Here is a 27,690-nt window from a genome sequence, read left to right on the forward strand (position 1 = left end):
AGAACGTGGTCATTAAAGATTTAGCAACACCTCTCTCCGAATCATAATTGAAAACAAAACTAAGCGCTGATTTCTCCCCGTTGAACTCAGCGAGTCCCTTGGGCATGACAGTCATAATTCTCAGATTTCCCAGAGCCAACCTTGATTTTGAGTGTTTTGGCACCTTCTTAATTACTCTCCACATCAGAAAGAAAGATGTGTGAAGTAACTATTGTATAATATCCTTTCTTTGAGAGCGAGGTTCTGGTCAACCTTAGCCTCCTTCACTGAGAACACCTTCGCTCTGCCCCCGTGCTGTGGTGCAGGTTGTAACACAAAGGAGCACCTGTCTTTATCTGTAAGGTACAGACAAGGTTCTCTGCAGCGCGTTGCTACGCTTCGGGTTTGGAGAGTTTTTATAAACATCAAAATGCTATTGTTTTATCGCTTGAGAAGATGGTGAATTGACATTAACTTAAGGAAACAGACTGCTTGCAGGTTTTTCTAAGTATCTTGCAGTAAATCAACCTTCAAAGACTTCCTTAGGAAACACATTTGCTCTTTTTAAAAATATAAATGCAGTTCATTAAATATCGTTCTTAAATCATCTAGCTCTTTTTTTCTAATCCAAAAATAAGGAAAATATGCCAATATGTGATACGACTTCCCAGAGAGCTGAGCCACACAGGGTTTGTGTGCTCTTGATCCAGCCGCGGTGCCAGTTTCCTGGGCCCCTGTGTGTTTTCATTGTCAGGGGTTGACTGACGAGGAAGGTGGCGTGTGTGTGGCATCTTGACTCAGCTCAACATCTTGAAGTTTCCTTTTAGAGAGTGGCTATGTAGTTCTTCCTGAGTAGAAGTGAACATTTTTGGGGGGCATTCTCTGAATTTTTAACTACACTCCCTTTTTATTCTTTGGAGTAGAAACCATTGCTTGTTCCGTTTTCTCTTGAATGAAATGCAGTGACACAATTATATTAAAATAAGCTTTCACTAGAATATTTGACTCTGTCTACCCCAGTCACAGTTTCTCTAAAATTATTTACTTTTTAAATTTTTCTTTTTATTTTTCGGTTACAGTTGGCATTCAATATTTCATTCGTTTCAGGTGTACAGCATGGTGGTTAGACACTCATGTAACTTACGAAGTGATCCCCCCCACCATCAATCACAATTTAAATAGTTAATTTCCTTGGCAGAGTTCTGCCAGCTCTGAATTCGAAGCTCCGAGTTCCAAAGCAAAGTGAAGCCAACCTCAGTAATGAGAACATTTGTTAGGATGTGGAGATGTTATCTTCCAGAACCTAGAATTTCTTTTTTTTTTAATTTATAATTCAGGAGTCAAATCCGAACTAATCAGAGATGACATCTGTGCTGGTTTAACCAGGGTGGGAAATGACAGGGCAGCACTTCTTCGATTCTGTTCTGAATAGTTAATGAAGATTTTAGTTTAGTGTTTAGGTCTTTTACCTCGGTCTGGTTCGATATAGGAGTAAAGACACGCCAGGAAACAATGCCTTGATTGTTTACATATAAATGAAAAGCTCTGAGCCACATTCTTATGACTCAAGGACTAAAAGTTTAGTGAAACATACACACTTTTAAACGTAAGTTTTAAAACGCTCAAAGGAAATGTTTCCATTTTCCAAAGACCTGATAAATATTCTCACAACATTGCTGGGGAGTAAATTTGCATTTGCGGACATAGCTTCAATAGTTTATGGACAAAGTTTTTCGTGGTGTTTGTGTTATTTCTAACGAACATCAGTGCCTACATCACAGCACACAGATATATATTTACCATAAAATACATTCAAAGCATGACAATCTGTGAGACCGGGCAGGGCAACAAGGATGCTCTCTTTTCCGTTTAGTTGTTGACTTGCCGTGTGACCTGTGTGACATGTCGAATTTCCCCATCCCTGATGATGCTTCAGAAACTTAATTGATATTTAAAACAGTTTTGAGATTTCCAGATAAAAGATTTCACGCAAGCACAAATATTATTATCGGGCTTTCTGTCTAGTGGTTGTTCTTTATATTGCACGCTGAATATAAACTTCCTTGAATATGAAGGTAATATATTCGGACTGTGAAGAGGCCAAAAAGTATCATTATGGTGATAACCAATTATAATGTAAGTTAACCATGTGTAATGACAATGTAATTCATTGTTAACTTTTGTTTCAACATGATTTTCCTATTTGAGCAGACTTCAAAAAAGCATTGGGCCTTTGTGCTGCTGTCTGTTCCAACAGTGCTCTGTTATGTGACCTAGATTTCAAGTCTGTAGTATTTCCTGTGAAAAACCCTCTCTGCATACCTACCACTGACAATAAAATATGACTCAGCTACAGAGAGGCACGAACTGTGTTAAGTTTTTAATCAAAACCTTTTATTAATAAAAAACAAGTGCATAGTGCTATTATAATGCAGATGAACTAATAAGCTAACTATAATTAAAAATCTTTCTAGAGGGAATCTTTTCAGGAGGTAAACATTGTGAGATTCACTCTTAAGTTTGTTTTTTTTTAAATATGCTTATTTGTCTACATAAAGAAGTCTGTTTCTGTGTCTGATGTAATCTTAGAATTCTTAGTAGGTAGCAACTGTGACTCTTTAATTTGATACTGTACTAAACAAATACTTTTCATCTATTCCCTTCAAAGAATCTTTTCTGCTATTACAATCTACTATTAGGCTCTTACTTTTTTTTAAAAATAAATATTTATACTCTGGAAAGCAAACAGCTGTCCCGTTCTGTCATATAATAAATGATACAGCAGATTGCAGCCATAGGATAGTATATGGTCTTTTCTCTTGGATTAGCCCTAAGTATAAAAAAGACTAGTTATGAAATTTTTCCTTTGTAGCCATTGATATTTTGATAATAACCAAAGGTCTTAAGGTGCCATCATGCTATAACCTTACTGTCAGGAAACTGGGCAAATTCCAGGTCACCTCACTGAAGGTACACCATGCAGTCAGGGCCTCCCAGCCAGCGCTCTGTCCTCAGCTAGCCCGCACAGCACTCATTTCACAGTTAACGCATCTTAAAGAAACAGGTCTATTCAAATTAGCTGTATTAATAGTCAGAAAATAAAGTTTCAGTTATATCTAAATAATTTCAAAACATGTATTGCAAGTGGAATACTGACCCATCTACCAAACATTTTTGTTTTCGAAAGTATAGATGGTGACATTAGGTGAGCAAAACAACTGAGTGATTGATTGGATGTAGTTGAATTGTTATCATTGTCTCAGATTATCACTGTAAAGCATTCCTCTTAGGGGCCATTCCTTCTCTCAATCATGTTGTCACTTTGGTTCCTCCTTCCCCTCCCCCTTCCCCTCTTCCCTCCCTCCCTCCCTTCCTCCCTCCTTCCTTCCTTCCTTCCTCCCTCCCTCCCTCCTTCCTCCCTTCCTCCCTCCTTCCTTCCTTCCCTCCTTCCTTTCTCCCTCCCTCCCTCCTTCCTTCCTCCCTCCCTCCCTTCCTCCCTCCTTCCTCCCTTCCTCCCTCCTTCCTTCCTTCCCTCCTTCCTTTCTCCCTCCCTCCCTCCCTCCTTCCTTCCTTCCTTCCTTCCTTCCTTCCTTCCTTCCTTCCTTCCTTCCTTCCTTTCTCCCTCCCTCCCTCCTTCCTTCCTTCCTTCCTTTCTTCCTTTCTTCCTTCCTTCCTCCTTCCCTCCCTCCCTCCCTCCTTCTCTCCCTCCCTCCCTCCTTCCTCAAATATTGCTCAGCCCCAGCTATGTGTCAGACACTGTGTATGGAGTAGGGGAATAAACAGACACGCCCTTTGGAGGACACACATGGTGGGGATCATTAGACTTTTTAAAAAGTTGAATTCTACACTCACAAATTATGGTAAGTTCTTATTCTACAGCACAAGAATAGAGTGTTCTATATTTATTCAACAGACATTTTTGAGGGCCTTCTCTATGTTGACATTTTGCTAGGTTCATGGTAGAAACAATATGCTTCCCTTCTCAAAGAGCAAGAGCTGATGGTTTCGTTGGGGAAAACAAACAATAAACAAGAAACCCAGTAAGTAGGTGACTTCACACTTGGCAGTGCCAGGGCTGCCGCAGTGCAGCGCGCGTGTTGCTCTGATAGAAGCGGAGGGGCGGCAAGGACGGCCTGCCTCCCCGGTGAGATTGGAGACCTGAACAATGACTGGCAGCCAGCCACTGATGGAGCAAGGAGACAGCATCTCAGGCTGAGGCGAAGAGCTACTCCTCCAAGAGATGGCGGGAGAGGAGGCCAGAACAGGCGCGTCCAGTGAGACGGGAAGGTTTCAGCAAGGATCAGTGTTTGAGAAATAAATCAATACTTAACTTTGGGGAACATTAGGTGTAACTTCCCTGGGACACTTCTACATAGAGATGTTATTGGGAAGTTGTTGCTTATGCTAGTCTGAGATCAGAAAAAAAAGGGCTAGACAGGACAAATTTGAGAGTCGTCGGCATATATAGGGTTTTTAAAGGTCTGAAAGTCATGCTGTTCCCTAGGACCGTGGTTGGCAAACCGCGACGTGAGCCACATGCGGCTCTTTGGCCCCTTGAGTGTGGCTCTTCCACAAAATACCATGTGTGGGCGCTACCTCGATAAGGACTATACCTACCTAGATAGTTTAAGTTTAAAAAATTTGGCTCTCAAAAGAAATTTCAATCGTTGTGCTGTTGATATTTGGCTCTGTTGACTAATGAGTTTGCCGACCACTGCTAGGGTAACAATGTAAGTAGAGAAAGGAAGAGGATTTAAGACTGGGCCCTAGGAAGGCTGAGAGGTCCATTGAGAAAGAAGAAACTAGACTGAAAGGAGTGGCCAGAAAGACAGGTGGAAAATAAAGCAAGCATAGTGTGGGAACCAAGAGAACGGAATGGGGATTGTCAGAGGAGACAGTAAAACTCTTTAAATGACTCTCAGTAAATTCTAAAAGACTGCATATCCACTTTTAGAACCAGTTTCTCCAAGAAGTAGAAAATATGGCCCTGGCTGGTTGACTCAGTGGCAGAGTGTCGACCCAGCATGTGGAAATCTTGGGTTTGATTCCCAGTCAGGGCACACAGGAGAAGCAACCATCTGCTTCTCCACCCCTCCCCTTCCCCCTTTTCTCTCTCTCTCTTCGCTTCCTGCAGCCATGGCTCTATTGATTTGAGCACGTTGGCCCTGGGCACTGAGGATGGCTCCAAGGAGCCTCAGCCTCAGCCACTAAAAATAGCTCAGTTGCGAGCTGCCCCAAATAGGCAGAACATCGGCCCCTGATGGGGGTTGCAGATGGATGTGTCTCCCCTACCATAAGAAAGAAATAAAAGGGAAGGAAGGAAGGAAGGAAGGAAGGAAGGAAGGAAGGAAGGAAGGAAGGGGGGAGGGAGGGAGGGAGGGAGGGGGAGGGAAGGAAGGAGAAAGAAAGAAAGAAAGAAAGAAAGAAAGAAAGAAAGAAAGAAAGAAAGAAAGAAAGAAAGAAAGAAAGAAAGAAGAGAAGAGAAGGGAAAAGAAAAGAAAAGAAAAGAAAGAATAAAAGAAAGAAAGAATAAAAGAAAGAAAGAAAGGAGAAGAGAAGAGAAAAGAAAAGGAAAGAAACGATCTCAACCAGGTTAACCCACTCACCCCATTCTCTCTGAAAAGCCACTGCTGGGCACAGGTGAGGTCGGCTCCTGACAGCCTCCAGCACAGCCAGGGACGTGACTGCTGCCATTTAAAATGTATGCTCAGACTTGGCGGTATTTGTTTGCAAAATGATTAATGCCAGTTATACTCGCTAGTATAAATTAATTGTATAATTTGTAGTTTGATAAAATATGAACGTGGAAAGTAAGTGTTGTTTTTACAAAAACTAAGTTGAAAGCTTTAGAGAGATTTCACTAAGGTGAGCTAATAATGCCTGATTGGACGTGAGGGAATCATCCGGAAAGATCCTGGGAAAGTGAAAAAGTCAAAGAGGAATTCTGCTCTTAGATTGTTTCATAACTGTTCTTCATTTTCAGTCCACTTTAAAGAAATCGAAATTGGAAATGATAGCTGATACATTTTTTACTGTGATTTCTGCAAAAAGAACAATACAGAATTCGAATCAGAGGATCAATCGACAAAGACAAGAGTTTGACCTAATAAAGGTTGACAAATGTATATCTATTTATGCTTGGTTTAAAATAAGGTATATAAAAGTATATAAAATAAAAATATATCTGCTACCTTATATCTGATATGTATATATATATATATGCTACCTTAACTGATGGATAATCTTTTACTGTACCCAAGTATCTTCGAATCCAGTTCTAGCACATGGCAAGTGATACAAAGATAAACTTTGACTCCGCCTATGCTCATTACTAAAATATATTAATAACGTACTGAATAAATAGAATCTTATAAGTATATTCCTTTTTTAATGGTTTTGCCTCTTAAGTACTGCAAACAAGGAAAATGAGTCTTTGGATATTTTGAATTGTCTATGCCTTTGTATTTCTCAGTTTTTATTATCCTGATAACTTTTAAGGATGTATTTGATTACTCAATAACTCAAACCAACTTTATAATCTCACTTTTTTCCTTAACATCTAATCACAGTTAAGGTGACTAATGCGTACCTCTCGAGGAGAAAATACTATAAGTTAAAAGGGTTTCCCTCCTTATTTTGTGAAATTCTCTTTTCAGTTACTTTCAGACCTTTCCCAAGATACTTAGAACACCTGGGAAAGACAAATTTTAATGCAGCTGCATTTTACATACTGGTTCTTACTGTTCTGTGAATTTATCTGCAAGCATTTAATTTTTTAGCAATAATATTTTCAAAATAAAGTTCCACATTTAATAGAGTTAGTGACCCATGTGGGACGGCAAGTGATTAAAGTGGGTAGGTCATAAATAAATTTTTAGAAAGTATAATAGAAGACTGAGGCCCAGCGGGTGTTGGGCAGTAGAAATGAAGCACTGAAGATTCCTGGGGGGTTATACATTACATTCTTAAAGTAAATTTGATTTACTGTATTTGAAATACGTATATGTGCATGCACACACAAATGCCTGGTAACCAAATACGTGTTCATGGCCCCTGCCTGTCAATGGTTACATGCCACCCATTGCTCATTACGAGGCAGCCTCTCCACCAGCACAACGCTTTGAGGCACAATTGTCCCCCAGCATCAGAAGTTAAGTCTTTGGGCCATCAGATAGATACAACAGGAAGACATATTTTGGCTCAATTATGATCAAACATCATGAGCAAGGACCTTGGACAATTAGACCTCTCCAAAAATGTGAAATTCTGCATTTCCCATCGCCGGAGGGCCTGGACAAACCCTAAAAGAGGTGTAGAGATATGGGATGAAAATGCACTTCTGAGATCCCTTCTGTGTGGTGGCTGCAGAGCTCTCCCTGGACTAAGCAAAGCTCCAGGGAGTCCGTGGGGGCTGAAGTACAGCCAGCGGGTGCTCTGATAGGGGACTAAGCAGCCAGGAGGAAAGAGTGCCTTTTTGTATTTTGCAGAAGGCCTCGCCGCCTTGCAAGCTCCACGCCCTCAGCGTTGCACAGCTCAGAGGAGGCACGGTTTTCTAGCCCTTGCATGCAGAGGGAACGGGTTTTCAACCCGGGACAGAAACTCTGTTATCTGGTTTTCACCCTGACCACAGGCATGCAGTGGCCCCGTTTTTATACATGTTAGTCTTTCCTTCTATTTCCTTTCTTCCAACACTAAGAGTCTGAGTAAGCAAATGAGAAGACACAAATTCAATATTCAATTCAGGAAAGAGTATTTTGGCTCAGTACCCTCAAGGAGTTAGCAGCCCACGGGAACAGGGGAATAAAACTAATTGTGCAAATTATCACAAAGTGCAGTCGAAGATATTAAAGATGTTATGAATGGTACCAAGTACCAATAGAGGGAAATCCTTTTAAAATCAGGAAAGTGTTTATGGAGAATGAATTAAGATTTGGCTCTGAGAAATTTTGAAGGTCACTGATGGCCACAAGGAAGTTGGGGTGCATGGGAGATACAGGTAGACCCCTCATGATTTTTAAAGCATTCAAAGAATTATGAGCTGCAAGATTGAAAAAGATATCTCTGTATTTATCTGACTATAAGCAACCACAGTCTTGAGAAAATATCTCGACATGAATTATTAACTACAGTGTGTCCGTAAAGTCATGGTGCACTTTTGACCAGTCACAGGAAAGCAACAAAAGACGATAGAAATGGGAAATCTGCACCAAATAAAAGGAAACCTTCCCAGTTTCTGTAGGATGATGTGGCAGCATGTGCGCATGCGCAGATGATGACGTAACACCATGTATACAGCGGAGCAGCCCACGACCATGCCAGTTGAGATGTGGATGGTACAGAAGAAAGTTCAGTGTGTTCTGTGGCTCGCTAAATTCGAATCCGTGACCAAAGTGCAACATGAATATTGTTGCGTTTATAACAAAGCGCCACCACATAGGAATAACATTACTCGGTGGGATAAGCAGTTGAAGGAAACCGGCAGTTTGGTGGAGAAACCCGTTCTGGTAGGCCATCAGTCAGTGATGAGTCTGTAGAGGCTATACAGGATAGCTACCTAAGGAGCCCTAAAAAATCTCTGTGCATGAGCCCACATCGAACTGCACTGAATAGGTATGAAACTGGGAGAGTTTTCCTTTTATTTGGTGCAGATTTCACATTTCCATCGTCTTTTGTTGCTTTCCTGTGACCGGTCAAAAGTGCACCATGACTTTACGGACACAGTATATACCCATTTGTACTGATGCTTTAGGGTTCCCAAGAGCTCAGACACTCTCATTCTGGCCAACCTGGTACCATCATACCTGAATGAACCTAGTCCACCCTCCTGTTGTCTGTCACATTAGGAACTGTAAGGTGAGAGCCCTGGCCCGATATCTCGGTTGGTTAGAGCAGTGGTCCCCAACCCCCGGGCCGCGGACCGGTACGGGTCCGTGGGCCATTTGGTACCAGTCTGCAGAGAAAGAATAAATAACTTACATTATTTCCGTTTTATTTATATTTAAGTCTGAACGATGTTTTATTTTTAAAACATGACCAGATTCCCTCTGTTACATCTGTCTGAGACTCACTCTTGATGCTTGTTTCGGTCACGTGATACATTTATCCGTCCCACCCTAAAGGCCGGTCCGTGAAAATATTTTCTGACATTAAACTGGTCCGTGGCCCAGAAAAGGTTGGGGACCACTGGGTTAGAGCATCTTCCTGAAGCACAGAGGTTGTCAGTTCCATCCCTGGTCCGGGCACAACCAAGAACAGATCAAAGTGCCTGTCTCTCTCTTTTTCTCTCTCTTCCTCCCTCCTCCCTCCCTTTCTCCCTTCCTCTCTCACAAAAAAAAAAAAAAAAAAATCAATCAGTAAAAAAAATTGAAAGGAGACTGTAAAGTGAGACGTTTGCTTTTTCTACCCTCTGTATCTGGGGTACCACACACCCCAATATGGTCAGGAGATAGGCGGGAAAGTCTGCTTGGGAAGTTCTCGGGAAATTTAAGTAATGGGTAAGAACACAGGAAGCTGGGGCCACCTCTTTATTCTTTCTTCCTGCCTTCCGTATGGATATGAGGTCTTTCTGCAGATGCAAGGTCGCACTAACGATGTAAGCGTAGGAAGACAGAAAGAACCTGGGACCTCAGTGTTATTGCAGAGTAAGCTCCAGGCTCCTTAAAAATAAACCCATGTGTGTTTGCCCCCCAGAGCCGGACAGTCTGTCACTGTCATTGGAAAGCACTCCTAACATGCCACATTTGTTCCCTAAATTTCTCCAGGCAATATTGCTTTTAAAAAATCTGTAGTAGGTGAGCCTTAATTACTTCTTGGGATGTGAATATTCAACAAACCATTGTTGAACATTTATTATGCACCAAAGACCATACTGTGTGGCAGAAAGTGATACAAAGATAAGTAAGATCTAGTCTTCTTCCTCAGGGAACTCACGCTTTAAGTAAAAGAGTGATAAGGGCCGTGATAGAATCTGGTACCAACCACAGAAGACCACAGGGCAGGGGATGGTGAACTCTACCAAGGAAACAGGGGGAGGGTGCACGGAGGAAGCCCCATTCGGGCGGTTCTGGATTCTGAGAAGTTTCAGGAGGCAGAGAGGAAGGGGAGGAGGGACTCCAGGCCGAGCTCATAGCCTGGACACCTGCAGAGATGCGTGAAGGAGTGTGGTCTTGGTCCATACAGATGGGGAAAAGCAAAAAGTGGAGAGTAGTTCGAACATTGTAATTTTTCTTTTTTTTTTTTTTAAGCATGACTATATTAAAATCAAGATAGATTTTACTTCTTGTAGCTACTTGTATATAATTCATAGAAGGTAGTTCATTTAAATTTCATCGAGTTTGAATTTATAAATACGTTAACAAGAGCCAAACAGAAGTTTATCTCTCAATTGTAAACTTACATATTTAGATATGTGTGTTTATGGATGACTTCTTAAACAAATGAAGATATTAAAATAAGAAGGGGAATACTTAAAGTAAAAGAAGAAACCTATAAGCACCTTTACAGCACTTATTTAACTATAAATAAAGTTTTTACTTGCAAGTATTTTATCCAATCATTAAGATGTATCCTTAGTGATCATTATCTTAAATCAAAGTGTACTTGAAAGGAGGAACTAAAACTTTTTTAATTAGAAAATCTCAGAGAATTTACTAACCTCTTCTTTGTGCTACTGTTTTATTCAAGTGCGTGAGAGTTAATATTCCTTGTGTGTATCTGTTATTCCTCCTTTCGTTGTCGTCGTTGTCGTCATTGTTATAATTAATTAAGGCAGAGACACAGTTTTGAAAAGTTGCTCCAACTCCAACCCCAAAGCTTGCATTGCCCGGGGACCCCAACTTCCAACATAGCCCTTTGTTATCAGAATCACCAAGTATAGCAGCTTTTCTCTCTGTCTAGTAACTTGTTAAGATAATCAAATGGAAGGGGAAAGAAACACTCTGGGGCCTTCCACGCTACCTGGGACAGTATCAAATTAAAGGGAGCGTTGGCAGAACTGGCACCTGACTTACTCGGAATGGTGGTCTAGATCAATCACACCAAATCAATATGTAGAAATAAAAATAACTCTTCATGATTGCATGTAAATGCTTCATCCTGAATATTAGAAATTATATATTATCATCACTCGTCAAATGAGTGATAACTCTCATATGTCTTAGCTTTATATGACAGGGTTGACCTTTGCAAAGTGCTGCGAAGTGGAGAGAGGGGACAAAAGAGAGCTGGTGTACAGAAATAAAATATTGTGACCCAGTGTGGCTGGAGGAGGACAACTGGTTACAACAGCAAACGCAATAGCCCAGAGAGAGAGAGAGAGAGAGAGAGAAGAATAGGATAAAATGAGAACTGTGACTTGAAATTCTAATGGATGATACACTCCTAACTGTATTCAGTGCTTCCTAATTTGTGTTAAGTGAAATACTTTTTATTTCACAACGATTCGTTACTCCTGCATGCCTCGGCTGCGCTGGGTTGGGTCAACCTAAACATATGGTCAGAAGATCCCAGCCCAGGTCACCATGGACAGATGCTGCCAAGGGTGTTTGGGTGAAAAGGGAGATCAGACCCACGGGCTAAGATGGAACTCAAGGCGATAGGGCAGTTGGTGAGGTCAAGAGGTGTGGGCCTTGAGAGAATATGGATCTGGAAACTGAGTGCAAATAAGGGATATGTGTTCAGACCTTCCTTTCACATGGCGCCTGTTTACAAGCTATTTTGAAAGGTATGACATTTGCAGAATAGCCTGGTGTGTGTGTGTGTGTGTGTGTGTGTGTGTGTGTGTGTGCATGCACGTAAATTCAAAAAATAAGAAAGGCCCTGGCCGGTTGGCTCAGTGGTAGAGCGTCAGCCTGGGGTGTGGGAGTCCCGGGTTTGATTCCTGGCCAGGGCATACAGGAGAGGCGCCCATCTGCTTCTCCACCCCTCCCCCTCTCCTTCCTCTCTGTTTCTCTCTTCCCCTCCCGCAGCCAAGGCTCCATTGGAGCAAAGTTGGCCCAGGCACTGACGATGGCTCCATGGCCTCTGCCTCAGGCGCTAGAGTGGCTCTGGTTGCGACAGAGCGACTCCCCGGATGGGCAGAGCATCGCCCCCTGGTGGGCATGCCGGGTGGATCCCGGTAGGGCGCATGCGGGAGTCTGTCTGACTGCCTCCCCGTTTCCGGCTTCAGAAAAATACAAAAAAAAAAAAAAAAGAAGAAGAAAAAAAATAGGCTGAAATTGTTTTAGAAACAGTTTTCCTCCAACCTCACAACAGGTTTAACTCACTGTGCTGAGTTTAGCCCTCAAAACAAATGTATTTTTATTGTCCTGATCAGCAGATTTATTTTTCTGAGCTTACACTGTTTTAAAGAAGAGTATAATTCACCTCTGTTTAGTCCAGCTACAGTAATTCCGTCAAGTCACCTGACCTGCCAGTGCAAGTTTGAATCCATTTTTATAGCAGTATTAGTCAGGTTGTGGCGCTGCAACAAAATACCACAGGTTTGGTGTGGCTTAAACAACAGAAATTTATTTCTCACAACTCCGAAAGCTGGAAAGTCCAAGATTAAAGTAACAGCGAGATAGGCTTTACTGTGTGGTGTAGACAGCCGCCATCTCTCTGTGTGCTCACAGAACCTGTCTTTCGTGCAGACATGGGGAGGAAGGCAGTGAGGAGGCGGGTGCTCCCTGGTGTCTCTTTTTATAAGGACAGCAATCCTGTCAGCTTAGAGCCCCACTCTCATGACCTGAATTAACCTGACTTGCTTTCTTAGATGTCCTGACCTCCAAATACAGCCATACTATATTTGCGGGGTTAGGGCTTAAACATACAGATTTTCTGGGGACACAAACATTCAGTCCATAAAAAACAGCAAACTGTTAAGCAGGCAGTCCATTAATAATTGAGAGTTAAAACACTATTTTCACTTGAAAAAAGAGGTCTGAGTACAAATATTTTACTGTCCACACACAAGTTGTTCTCTCGGTGTTATGACATAGTAGCAGCGTAGATGATCACTAGATTAGAAGTGACATTACTGTTTTTCCCTGTAATTGACGCCATGACAAAGCTTTTTAACCTTCTCTGGTGTCAGTCTCCAATATGTAACATCAGACAATTAAATAGATTTCTAAGATCTCCTTACACTGAAGAATTCTGTGCCTCCACTATGGCTGACGGACTAACCATCCTGCGAAGTCCAGTTATAAACCCCAGGCAAAATATAAAACCAAACACCAAAAGCCTCCGGAGAGTGAATAAAATCAGAGAGATTCTGGGCATTAGTCAAAACTTGGAAGAAGGGACTAACATGGGATAAAGTTCTTCTTTGTCCACCTTTATGCTGAGGACAGGATCCAGGGCTGGAGTTAGAATAAATCAAGCAAGGTCCCAAGGTGCCTCACTCTTAAGGAGGCTCTTACTCTTGAGTGTTGACTCTGCACTTACATGAGCCGGAGAATTAGTGCCTCCTTAATATTCTGCACCCTGGATACCTCACTTGCCTGCCTCACTCCGAGGCCTGCCAAGAAGGACCCAAGGCATGGTAAAATTCTGATAACATGCGGAACTAGAAGATGAAGTTCGAGGCAACCACTACTGCTGGAAAGTGAGGGGGTAAAGCCCAGAGGGGAGACAGCCAGATACAGAGACCCCCAAATTCTGTGTATGAACTTAGCCCAAATGGCCAGCTGACTCTAAACTATACAAATACAGGGAAGATTATAACAGCTCAGCGGGAGGGGGGGGGGGGGCAACACTGAATTGAGATTTGAACCACTTCCCAAGAGATAGAGCTTATAGCTGGAGCCCAACCTAGTAAATTTCCCGCTAAAACAAAAATGCCAACACTCTTCAGAGTAATATAACAGAACGCAGAGTTTCTACAATAAACTATTCATAGTTTCCAGATTAATCAACATGACTCAGTGCAAAAAGAAACAGGAAAATGTGGCCATTCTCAAGAGAAAGGTCACTGAGCACAGACCGACTCCTCTGAGACCCAGATCTTGCAACAAGGACTTGAAAGCACTTATTATAACTGTGTACAATGAAGGAAATTAAAATATATTCACAATGAATGAAAACCTAGACTATTTAAACCGAGAAATAGATATCATTTTTTTAAAAACAAAATGGAAATTCTAGAAGTATAAATTAGAATATTTTTAAAAATTAGAACAGTGGTAGTCTCTGGGGGATTGGTGGTAGGAATAAACTGGAAAGGTATCTCTCTGACATGATGGTAATGTTCCATGTCTTGATATGATAACATCTGCATTACCTAGGTGTAGACATTTGTCAAAATTACATGAATGTACATTTAAGATTTGTGCATCTCATTATATGTAAATTTTACATCAAAGGAAAAAAATTCTGGATAGACTTTCCTGCTGAAAAAATCCCTAAATAAGAGACCTGCCTACAGCTGATCAAAGAAAGAGACTCTGGCACATGACTATTGTGTTTGAAATTCATTCAAAGTGGTTATTGAGTGAGTATATTCCATAGTGATGAGCCGTACAGATAGAAGGAACAGTATCTGAAGAAACACAGAGAAGCAGAAGTTAGTAGTATGTTCTAGGAAATAGCTCGGTGACCAGACTCTAAGTAGGCTATTATGAACAAAGCTTCTGTGAACGTTCAAGTATGTGTCTTTCTATGAATGTGTGTTTTGAAAGGGTCTTGAATGCCACGCTCTTGACTTTTTGAAAATATTTAACTGGTAATCAACTATATACTGTGAGAACTAATATTCTTTGCAGAGGGTAGAAAAGCAAAGTTCAGATCACTTTTATTTGCATTTCTAACTCCTTGATGTAATCGATATTGAGTTTATCTACATGCAAGCTATTATTTGACATTTTTTCCTGCTCTAAGATGTTTTTATTGTTCTTATTAAATCATTTTTAAAAATGTATTTAGTAAAAATTTAAACAAATCTTCTTAAAGACAAGTATGTGAAAGTTTTATTTTTATGATGTTTGTAAAATTTTACCTGCCAGTAAGATAACCACACTTTTAGAAAAAATTTTGAAGACAAGAATGCTAACAGCAAAATGCTGCATGATTAGGAATGAGTGATGTTTAGAGTTGTATTATTTATGCTCAGGGTAGGAAACATAAGTGATCTTGACTTCATTTCATCTGGTCTGTAACAACATTTCTAAAGTTGCATGGCTGTTGGTCCTCCACTACCCTGTTGTCAAAATCCACAAATAACAGTTGTACAAATATTTGTAAGAAAGTTTCCCCGGGGAGTACAAAGACCTTATAAGAACAGTAAAATTTCAAATATGTGCAGGATTCACTGAACCCTCAGCCTTCCTGGGAGGCCCATTTCTGCAGTCAATCAATGATTTCTTGAGGGCCCAGGATGTGTGCGTGAGGCACTGCATGGGTCTGGCCACCATTCTGCCAGGCCTTGGACAGGAGACATGCAATACATGTGAGCAAGAAAACGCTGAGACAAGTTACTGACAGATAGATCCAGGGTGTGGCACGGGAGGAGCCAGAGGCACTGAAGGAAAGGTCGCCATGTTGGAAAAGTGGGAGGGAGAACTTGACCAGCTCTGCCAGGATTAGCTTGGGTGGGATTCCAGACCAGACTGAGATCCGAGGCCACCCCCCCCAAACCCACTTTCCCTGCCCAACTGGACTAGGCCTCAGTTTAACTTGCCGTGATCCTTTTTGTGTATTCTCTCTCTCGTCTTCTTTTTTTTTTTAATGTAGTCTGTAATGATATACACAACTGTCAGATTTCATCACCAATTTAGTTAGGTGCGGTAAGCACTTTCTTTTTATCTCTTTATTATCTTTTCCTGTCTTCTAGCCTCTTGTTCACTTGCTTCCTTCCTTTTTTCTTCCCCTTTCTCCTTTTGTATTGTTTTCTTTCCTTTTACCACAGAACTATTTTTTAGTTTTCTGGATTTATTGGCGGAACAAGTTTTTAACTTCACGACTAATTTAAATTGTAGATTATGTTGATATTTTGTACATCTTCTTTAAAACACTAAAGTTTGTTATGAAGTTCTTTTTATTTGTATGTGGCCTTTGACATATTTTCTTCAGTGACATTTCCCTTCCTAAGGACAAAAAAAAAAAAAGGTACCCCCCCCCCCAGCTGATTTAGACAGCACCTGAAATTAATAATATGAGCAGTGTGGCAATCAGAGTTCCAAGATGGCTCCCCACATGCTAGGCCCTGGGGCACGCTCCCCTTTCGCCAGTTATTCAATCCATTATGAATCTAGGTGCTGCTGTGAAGAGGTTTTGCACATATAATCAATTGACCTTACGACGGAGATTATCCTGGTGGGGCTGCACAAGTCATATAAGCCCTTCCAATCTGAGTCTAGAAATCAGACGGGGGAGTCAGGCTGGAAGCCTGAGAAAGCTGGTGACATTCCACAGAGATAGGCATGAGATCACCTGAAGACCTGTCCTGATCCCTCTGTCCGTCTGACCAGTGAACGCGCTGTTCTTCCTGTTCCTTAGATCAAGTCTGGCCAACCTGTTACTCTCAGGTGACCTTTTAGTTTAATACGAACAGTCGCATCCCTTTTGGACTACCCCATATTGTTGCCATTCCTCCAACCAGTGGAAATCAAGCTTTCCTGGCAGCAACTTGACCACGACTAACCACGAAGTCAGTGCTGAACAGAGAAAAGAGAAGGTGCAATTTATTTTATTCACTTGGTAGGTCCTTTAATTCACCTTCAGCACCTGCTGACCCCTTAATATCTGTGTTATTATATTAAAACAGCTGGGCTTTAAAGAAATCCTGTTTACCCTTGCACACTAAAAGGAACTAGGATACACACACACACACACACACACACACACACACACACACACACACACACGATCACGTCTTTAGGCTGATCATGCAGAGAGAGGTCTCACTCCAGCGAGGAAAGCTTCGGCAGTTTTGTACTGAGTTACAGGTATTAACGTTATTGATCTTAAGCAACACAGACCTCAATAGACCATTCCTCCAGCATTGTATAAATACCCGGGACAACTGCCACATTCGCATCTTCAGTCTCGGTCATGAGATGAGAATGAGCAGAGTTGTAAGAGAGAGAACTGGAGCTGGCTTCTTGAATGGTCTGGACGTCATCGTTCAGAGATAGGACCCCATGGTTTTAACTGGGAGTGAAAGAATTCTGACTGCGAAAACACTGAGTTTTGCATCTGTTGGGAAGAGAACTGTAGAAAATGAATATTAGCTTTTTGCCTCTGCTAAGTGGATATTAGTGTAGTATTTATCTGCCCCAAAATAATGACAACAAGGCAAAAGAGGACTATGAACCACCAGATGACCTCTAGGAATAGTCATCCCTCGTCACATCGCGGTTCACACTGTGCGGTCTCACTGTAGCACGATTTTAAAATTGTGTATACCTGTATCTAATTTTGTATTGTGGATTTTTCACTATATCGCAGGATTTTGCAGTATATAGGTATTTTTATATATTTATTATCTTAATTATTTAGAAAGTATTTATAAGAGTGTGGGGAAGGTTAGTAACAGTATGGGAAAGGTTTATAAGAGTGTGGGCAGGGTTTATAAAGCCTTAAAAATATATAAATAATAAAATAAATGTAAGGTCTCTACTTCACGGATTTTTGCCTATCACGTGGGGGGGGGGGTTCTGGAACCTAACCCCCGCAACAGACAAGGGATCACTGTATTTTTGATCAAGTTGTTTAATATATTGCAGCTTTTAACTTGCTCGGTGAGTGACTTCTAACTAGAAATAACATCTAATTATGTCAACATTTTAACTTATGAATTTGAGACATATAAATAAATACAAAAATATAAATTTTTCCTACATTATATAGATCATTTGCTTTTTTTTTTTTTTTGCTTGTTCAAATGATGTTTTGTAACCATGTGATAAAAATCAAGTTATAGATCTAGAATTAGGTCTGTTAATAAGTGTTTTTACACAAGTCTAATTTTAATGAGTGTTTAAAGCACAATTCTGGAAATCTACACAGTTTTTAAGAAATTATTTCCTTAGAATTATTCTGAACATATAAAACACTGCATCATTTTGTTATTTATAGGTTACAACCATCTTTAGTAGACTAGATCCCTCCCTTTCTTCCATAGGAAAACTAGCTGTCACTTTTTAAATTGGCACTGCCGTTCAGACCTACAAATTAAGTCAAACATAAAATGTCTCTAAAATAGACTGCTTTGTGTTGGAGCCTAACAATTACCTCAGTTCCTTTACAAAGACTGTTTCCCTGGGGAATAATTCAGAAATTGAGGTGCTGGGAGTTTTGTTTTCTTTCTCGTTGTTGTTCTTCCTCAAAAAGTTGGCCGAAAGTATTGCTCGACCATTGAAAACTGTCGTTGGCAAGGCAAGCTGGAGTTTGGGAAGTGGAGGGCACGGCCGTGGCTAACAGCACAGGCTGCAGCCAGATTGCTTGGGTGCAAATCGTGACCGGACCACTCGTTAGCAGTGGGATGATGGGCGAGTTTCTTAAACGTCTTCATTCCTCAGTTCCTCTCTGTAAAATGAGGTTAATAACACCTACCTCAAATAGTTGTGAAGAGGGTACAATGAGTTAATATTGATAAAATACCTAGGAGAATGTCAGGCACATAGAAACCTCGATGTAAAGATTTGATAAATATGTACTTGACAGGGCAATGATTCTCCACATCCTTAAAAGCTGATACCTGTTTCATGTCATAAACCTATTGGACAAAATGGTATTTTAGCCTTTGATTCTTGGAACTTTCTATCTATTAGGACCAAGGAGCTAAAAGGTGAGTTCTACCACGGTTATGTTGGACTGGCTGGCAAGAGTTATGTGAACTGATTGTCAAACACGGTCATTTTTAAAAATTAAAATGTTGAAGGTGAAGGTTAAATTATATTAAAAGAAGAAGTTCTTACTCAGAACTCACCATTTACTATTTATTTTCCTATTATCTTTGTTCTTGCGGTTATTTACATCCAGTGTATCTGGGAATACTACATCACGGCGTGCCACTAGGGATTGCTCCCCAACTCTGTAGCCAGTGGCATCGCATTAATCCTTTGAAATCGGTCAGAGTAGGAGTGTTTGTTTACGAAGTGAAGTCAGCAATGATACAAATTAGGGCTCCCTGCCAAGAGCTGGTTGTTCAACATTTACCATCATTCTCAGTGAGGGTCAGAGTCCCGGCAGTCTCTGTTGTCCTTTTTGAATGTTGTCATGTGTGAAATAGAGACAGATTTCTTGTATGGAGGAGAGCTTTGTGGAAAACATGCCTACACATTAACAGGGATTTTCCCTATAGATACTTTTCCTCTACTAAGCATCCTGATTACTCTGTATTTCAAGAATCATAAGTGATGAAGAATAACTGTTCTTTTCATTACTGTGAATAATGGTCTTCTTTTGTATATCATTGTATAGTAATATATTACCTCACAGGAGTCTCATGACAACCTTGTAAGCTAGGCAGGATCCCTGCTGTTACCACGACTATGTAGGTGAGAAAGTGGAGATACCACAAGATTATTACTTTCCCGTAGTTATTCAACTTGTCATTGAGGAACATTACACGTAGATTTATATTTTCTGACTGCAAATAAAGTAAAAATTTCATTATGTAATGAATTTCATATTATTTAGACTATTGAAATTATTGAGATCTCTCTCTCTCTCTCTCTCTCTCTCTCTCTTCCACTCAAGATGTAGGATGCTAGAAGTGAAATGTACTTGCGTTTTCATAACAGTTAAACTAGCAAGTGCTTTCCAAATAAATTTGACTCTGAGCTCCATCTGTGACTGATGGTATTGTCTTTCTGTATTTTATTCTTAGAATTTTTATTCTCCAGATTTCTCCTCATCCCAACACCTGCCATCATTCATGTGAACTTTTACTTATCAATCCTTTTTGTCCAGTGACCATTTTTTCCACGGTACTGTTCCTACAATGAACCTTGGCATCAACAAAAAGGGTTCAAACTCGTAAACCTCCCACTCAAACCTCCCCTTTTCCCCAGCTCACTGCAGGTCTATTGTCCTCAATAAAATCTCCTCTTTTTGTCCTTCACTGTTGTTTTTACTTGCTTCTCATTCAGTTTAAAGTCTAGTCCATTGTCCCAATCATTCTTACAGATGCCCTGAATTCATGTGGCCCTCTCCCCTTCCACCAAAGCAGTTAGCAGATTCCAAGCCTCAGCAAGCTCAATCGCCCATCTTCTACATAATATACACCAGCAATGTGCATCGCTAAAGTAATACAGCCATAACTCACTAGCTTCCACGAGATCTTTAACGTGTAGTATGAGTTATTTGAGAGTTCAGTATTTCACCTATCTGTGGATCTGGTTCTGTTGGTGGTTTTATCTTTTGGCAGCGGATTTTTTTTTTTCTTATTACGTGTCAGACATTGAAGGTATCAAACTGCAGAGACGGAGACAAACGTAACTGAAGCCCAGGAATGGGCCTGACTTTCCTGTCCGGCCATTGGGGGTGGGGCTTATTGTCTCCTCTGTGGCCAGCTGGGTTTGCACTTTGTCTCCAGAGCTTACCCCGCACGTCCTCCTGTGGCCGTCTGTTGTTCTTGCACTTCTTCTGTGAGGTCCAGGGGCTGGAGGGTTGTCTCGGTGTCCCTGCGCCATCCCTTGCAGGCAGGGCCCTGCGCCGGTGTCTGCAGGTGTGTAATGTCCCCCAGAGGTAGAGAGCTGTCTTCACACAGTACAAGGTTAGTGGTGGACATGGGGGGGGCTCTCGGTTTTCCCACTCCAGTCTCTGCAGGCCCTGCACACTGGAGTCTCAGGGGTGACAAACAACGCCACCTCCTACCCAGTGCCCAGGTGGCTTTCCTGTCCCTCTCCTGCGCAGCATCGTCTGCTGTGCCCCAGTGCAGGATTCTAGATTGGAAGGCTTCCCGCACACCCCCTGCAGTGACTCGGGGTCCACGCATGGTGAAGATGTGGGGTTTTCACCTCCCCCACCCCAGGCCGGTTTCCCAGCAGTCATGGCAGGATGAGGGATGTGACCATGTTTGCCCCTCCCTCAGGAACAGGTGACTTTTGCCTCCTGTCACTCAGAGCCCTGCCCAGGGTATGGGAGTATCTTGCTTCTCTCCCCTCCCCACAACAGCAGCTGGCTAATCTCAGAGGAGGGTGCAGGGCAGCTGCAGGTGGTATCCCTGACCCCTCAGCTGTCGATCCAGCTGGAGTTCCATGGGTGGTGTGCCTGGTGCGTCCTGGAGCCGTTGCAGCTCCTGCTGAGCCCGCGCTCCCCCCCCCCCCAGGCGCTCTCCGGCCTCCTGCCCACGCCCAGCTTTGCTCCTGAGCACAGAGCTGTTCAGGGAGACCGGGCTCTTCCTGTGTCTAGGGCCCTGGGGAACACTAGCCCATACAGAACCAGTGAGGGAAATGTGTCCACTTCCTGGATGTTTTCCTCTTGCCCTTATGGCGACGCCTCTTGCTCCTGTGCTCGGCCAAGAGAGAAAGGGTTCATCTGCCCCGTCCTTCCCCGGAGGGGCTCGTCAGCCTTTAGAATTCAGTTTACCCGAGAGTCAGCTCAGGTGCAGAACTCGGTCTCGGAGGAACTCAAAGGATGGATCATCTTTTTAAAGTTGTGCAGCTTTCCCCACATGTGGTGGGAGAGACTTTCTCCTGCATTGCTCATCGTAACCAGGAGCAGATCTCCTGATTCCTTTCTGGGGAACTCTCAGACACATTCGCCACGCAGTCCTATCTGCCTGTGTCTCCAGCCAGATCTTCTCTCACTCTCCCCTCCCTCCCTCACTGCCCTCCCCCTCCCCCCTCACTGTCCTCCCCCTCCCCCTCACTGCCCTTCCCCTCCCTCACTGCCCTCACCCTCACTGTCCTCCCCCTCCCCCTCACTGTCCTCCCCTCCCCCCTCACTGCCCTCCCCCTCCCCCTCACTGTCCTCCCCTCCCCCCTCACTGCCCTCCCCCTCCCCCTCACTGTCCTCCCCTCCCCCCTCACTGTCCTCCCCTCCCCCCTCACTGCCCTCCCCCTCCCCCTCACTGTCCTCCCCTCCCCCCTCACTGCCCTCCCCCTCCCCCCTCACTGCCCTCCCCCTCCCTCACTGCCCTCCCCCTCCCCCTCACTGCCCTCCCCCTCCCCCTCACTGCCCTCCCCTCCCCCCTCACTGCCCTCCCCCTCCCTCACTGCCCTCTCCCTCCCCCCTCACTGCCCTCCCCTCCCCCCTCACTGCCCTCCCCCTCCCTCACTGCCCTCCCCTCCCCCTCACTGTCCTCCCCTCCCCCCTCACTGCCCTCCCCCTCCCTCACTGCCCTCCCCCTCCCTCACTGCCCTCCCCTCCCCCCTCACTGCCCTCCCCCTCCCTCACTGCCCTCCCCTCCCCCCTCACTGTCCTCCCCTCCCCCCTCACTGCCCTCCCCCTCCCCCCTCACTGCCCTCCCCCTCCCTCACTGCCCTCCCCTCCCCCCTCACTGTCCTCCCCTCCCTCCCTCACTGCCCTCACCCTCCCCCCTCACTGTCCTCCCCCTCACTGCCCTCCCCCTCCCCCTCCCTGCCCTCCCCCTCCTTCCTCCCGCCCTCCCTGTTCCCCCCCCACTGCACTCCAGGGACATTGATTGCAAATCTTATATGCACCAAGCTCTTCCCCAGCCCACATCCTTTGCACTTGCTGTTAACCTGACCTGCAGTGTTCTTCATAGTACTAATTTCTATTTTTATTGATGTCTTTATTTATGATTATTTCTTAAAGCGCCATAAGATCAAGGTCTACATTTATTTGCCCACCGTTGTGTACTGAGCAGCAAGTAAAATGCTGAACGCATGATAAATGATCGGTAACTATTTAAGGAATGGGCCAACATGACAAAGAGAATCCTGGTGCATAAATAGACTGAGAGGCCTGACCTGTGGTGGTGCAGTGGATAAAGCGTCGACCTGGAATGCTGAGATTGCTGGTTCAAAACCCTGGACTTGCCCAGTCAGGGCACATACAGGAGTTGATGCTTCCTGCCCCTCCCCCTCTTTATTCTATCTCTCTTTCTACTCTCTCTCTCTCTAAAAAAAAAAGAATAAATAAAATTAAATTAAAAAAAACTCCTAAAAAAGATAAACTGAGAAATTTCCATGCAAAACTGTATGGAAATACCATTAGTTTGTTTTTGGATATGTGACACTTAGGTGACAGCCACTATTCTAAGTTGAACATGTACAATACTGTTACTTGACAAGATACTTACAAAGACTTTGGAGTCATCACCAGAAAGTGGTAGATTGGAAACAGATGATCTCTGATGGAAAGAACATTACATGAGGGTTCATAGACAAACACTCCCAACCAGAAACAATTTCAAGTAATTATAGTTATTATAAACAATTTTAAAACAAATATGAAAAGAAAAGGAAAAATAGAAGCCTTATATATTTGCAAGTATAAAGATATAGAGAATGTAGAAAAGAAATTAATGCTTTGAAACAATAATGATTATTGAAAAGTATTTAGATAATACATTATAATTATGCCCCAATTACTTATTGTGAAGAAGAGAAAACCTTCGCTAATGGAAAGCCCAGTTCATCATAATCATATCAGCTGTGGAAATCAAAAGTGCTTTTTTTATATAAAGTAGGCTACTTGGTTTTTGTATATTCTGTTTCTCCAGTGTATAATTGGACGTTGATTGTGTTTTCTATTACTGAAATACCACGGACAGATAGTTACTATAAATTTAGTCTCCGAGTCTGTTTATTACAGATTATAATAACTGCATGAAAAAGAAGGAAGCATTCGGTCTTCTAAAATGAAATGCTTATTTTTTTCCAGAACAGAATTTGTCCTAAAATATGTTTACACATACTATTCAACACACAGGAATATCTTGATAGCTACAGTCATCAAGTAGCCGTTTGATTTGAGCCGACATGAATTGGTACCTTTAGTAAGTCTTTTGTGAAGTTATAGTTCCCATTCAATAATTGTAGAAAATCTGGGCAGGAGTTCTTCTATTCTGATGGCATAGGGGAGGTGAGTCGATGTCAGTCTTGATCTTCAAATGAGCCTGTGGATTAAAAGATACTACCCTGGCCTAGCCAGGTGGTTCAGTGGATAAAGCATCAACACTGCACACCAGAGATCATGGGTCTGACGCTCGGTCAGGGAACATACAAGAAGCAACCAAGGAGTACACAACTAAATGGAACAACTAAGTGAAACAATGAGTTGATGCTTCTCTCTCTCTCTCTCTCTCTCTCTCTCTCTCTCTCTCTTATATTCTCCCTCTTTCTCAAGTCAATGAAAAAATTTTTAAAAGATACTATCTTTAAAATATACATTTTTTTCTTCTTTTCCTTAAAATCTATAAATTAAGAAATGAGAAGGCCCCGGCTGGTGGCTAAGTGGATAGAGCATTGGCCCGGCATATGGACGTCCTGGGTTTCATTTCCAGTCAGGGCACACAGGAGAAGCTACCATCTGATTCTCCCACCACTTCCCCTTCTCTCCCTCTTCCCCTCCCACAGCCAGTGGCTTGATTGGTTTGAACATGGCCCTGGGCACTGAGGATAGTTCTGATTGAAACACATCCGTCTTAGGCACTAAAAATAGCTTGGTACTCAAGCATCAGCCCCAGATGAGGTGGCTGGGTATATCCCAATTGGGGTGCATATGGGAGTCTGCCTCACTTTTCACTTTTCCCCTCCTCTCACCTAAAAAAAAAAAAAAGGAAGGAAAGAAAGAAATGAGAAGTACAGATATATAAGTGTGTTGGACAGACAAATAAATCATTTAGACAAAAGTCTTAATAATATTAGGATGACTTGTGACTTACGGTTTAGCGTCTTTGCCTTATTAATCAGAAATCCTGGTATTTCTGGGCATGTTTTCCGTGAGATCAGGGTTTTTATGTTTAGTCATCAGATTCTTCGCTGCAGAGGCGAGGCTTATCAGAGATGAATGAAGTGGTCGGTAACACAGACGCAGAAAATTGAAGATGGGAAATCCATCTCCTTGCTGCTGGGGCAGCGGCAGTTCATCATGGTCCGGCTGGTGGGCACAAGCTGGCAGTGGACATTGGGAGATGTATAAAGTGTCACTTCGAGGGCTTTTAAGAAGCCAAGTCAGTTGCTTATGCTGAATTCCCAGAAGTGCACATTTTCTGCCTAAAATAGAAACATTTATTCCTTGAGAGAGAAAAGAAACTCCTATATGGCCTGTGTTTATCTAGGAAGGGAATGGTTAAGAATTTTTGGCCAGGGTCTTCTTTTCTACAACTTGTGTTAAATGACTGGAGCTAAATGTAAAATAAAGCTTGTTTTGTTTTCCTACATTATAAAAACACCATCCTTAGAGCAGGTCATAAAGAATATTCTCCACAAAGCAATGGTTTTAGAGTAAGATTTTATTTCATTCAAATAGTCCCTGTTCCTGCACTTTTGGTCTGCCTCTTGCTGTGACGTGGCTGAATGGAAGCCGGTGGTTTGTGTGACAGCCAGGTCACTTTCTAGAGAGGCGGGCTGCCTGCACATGGGGCCCGTTCTTTAATGCGTTAGTCTGACTTAACACCCATCCAAGGAGCCATGGTATACCAATGTCAAGGGCTGGTCCAAAAGGTCAGTGAAAATCCTCCGCAGTACTCAGGGATGGAGCGGAAGGATGGGAACCACCGTGGTGTTCTGCGGGGTTCTAACTGAAATATGAGAGAATGTGGCTGCCTCAGGATAGACCCCTTCTCTCGTGTGATAAGGACAAAAACGTACTCATTTGCAGAACTGCAGGTGGATCATTGCTTGCTTACTTCAGTCTGTGTTTCTTTATAGCTGACTATTCTCAATCTCATGACCACAATCAAAGCTAAGTTTAGGCCCTGGCTGGTTGGCTCAGCGGTAGAGCGTCGGCCTGGCGTGCGGGGGACCCAGGTTCGATTCCCGGTCAGGGCACATAGGAGAAGTGCCCATTTGCTTCTCCACCCCCCCCCCTTCCTCTCTGTCTCTCTCTTCCCCTCCCGCAGCGAGGCTCCATTGGAACAAAGATGGCCCGGGCGCTGGGGATGGCTCCTTGGCCCCTGCCCCAGGCGCTAGAGTGGCTCTGGTCGTGGCAGAGCGACGCCCTGGAGGGGCAGAGCATCGCCCCCTGGTGGGCAGAGCGTCGCCCCTGGTGGGCATGCCTGGTGGATCCCGGTCGGGCGCATGCGGGAGTCTGTCTGACTGTCTCTCCCCGTTTCCAGCTTCAGAAAAATACAAAAATAAAAATAAAAAAAAAGCTAAGTTTAGCAAAATGGCCATTTATGGTTAGTGCACAGGATTATTAATTAACAAAACGTAATACCACCATCCATTGTAAATTCCTTGGCTGAAGTTTTAAACTGCAGCAGGGATTCTGTCCTGTCCGAGAGCTCCTTCCAAACCTGTGCTTGCCTGGCGCTCGTGCACCATGCCCTGTGGGGCCGAGTAAAAGCACGCAGGGGGAGCCGATTATAGATACTCTCGAACAGATGAGCAGAGGATGTCTTGTCCGCGCTCTGCCTCCAGGCAAAAACCATCCCCTGCGCCAAAAATCTTCACTTGTGTCCTGCTGACAGAAACGCTCATCACATGCCAATGAGAAGTTATAATCCAGTTAATGCAACCAAAGCAGATGGATGGTTCAGGGTTTATTCATTATGTTCTAAAGATGCTGAGTTGTGAAAGCTCCTCTGAATTGTTTTAACGCCTTCTTTCTAGAAGATTAGTTGGTACGGGAAATTGTACTCGGATCACTGCAAAGATGCGGGAAGTTGGCGTCTAGGAACTGAAGTTATCTTCGTCGTCTTGTTGAGTGTATTTTTGGTTTCCTTTCTCACTAGGTCTACCTTACGGGTGGGAAGAAGCTTACACAGCAGATGGGATCAAGTACTTCATCAAGTAAGTACGAGCATCTGAACCGAGTAAGCAGATTTCGCACATCTGGAGAGAACCTGGGAGTTGCAGAGGAATCAGCAAAACCGAGAAACTCTCTTGGAGGTTACAGAAATTAGAAACGAGAAATGAAGGCTCACCATTTTCATCGCATGTGACTTAAATGCTAGGATCAGATAGCATTGGGAGGGAAAGGAGGGAAAGAAAGCCCTGATAATAATTTGAAGGGAAATGTCAAAATATATGAACAGGATCAGCATTTACACTGAAATATCGACTGCCTGGACCCACTTCTGGCTTCAAGTGTTAATATTTATGGAAAGTTAATCGGATGAAAATGCCACTTAAAACTTAATAATACTAATCATGATGAACATGTTCAGTGCTTAACAATGTACACAGTTTATTTCTCTGCAGATAGTTTGTGAACGTTTGCTGTGTACCAGGCAGCGTTCCACGCCTTGTCTATTGCGTAGTGAAATATACAGACTATATTCCATATCCCCGGTATCAGGGAATTTACATAAGATGGAGAAAGACAGGAAATAAGTAACTGAAGAGATGTTGAGTCAGTGAGACAGTATATGAACAAACCTTATCAGAGTGGAATCTCAGAACAGCCTCTTAGACATGGACCTTATTTTTCCTGTTTGATAGATGAAGGAAATAAGAGCCTAGAGTAGTTGACAAAAAATTCATAGTCACTAAATTACTGTCCGGTATAGAATCAGTCTTTGGACCCCAAGGTTCTCTGTACTGTGGCAGACTGTCGCTGAGAGAGGCCTCTCTTTGAAGGAGTACGTTTTCTAGTGCCACGCCCTGGACAATGCAGGCTGGTGTACTTCCACTAGGGTTGGGGTCATTCCTT

The 27,690-nt window shown here is 42.9% G+C and overlaps 1 protein-coding gene across 4 annotated transcripts in view; it reads left to right on the forward strand.

Moving 5' to 3' along the window:
• Positions 1-27,690, forward strand: part of STXBP4 (syntaxin binding protein 4) — a 175,778-nt gene that overhangs the window by 126,999 nt on the left and 21,089 nt on the right. For all 4 annotated transcript variants that reach the window (XM_066364617.1, XM_066364616.1, XM_066364620.1 and 1 more), the window contains one exon: positions 26,771-26,828. In XM_066364617.1, coding sequence (XP_066220714.1) covers positions 26,771-26,828 — 58 coding nt within the window. The remainder of the gene's footprint in view (positions 1-26,770; positions 26,829-27,690) is intronic.

Source organism: Saccopteryx leptura, chromosome 2 (assembly GCF_036850995.1).
Source record: "Saccopteryx leptura isolate mSacLep1 chromosome 2, mSacLep1_pri_phased_curated, whole genome shotgun sequence".
NCBI lineage: Eukaryota > Metazoa > Chordata > Mammalia > Chiroptera > Emballonuridae > Saccopteryx > Saccopteryx leptura.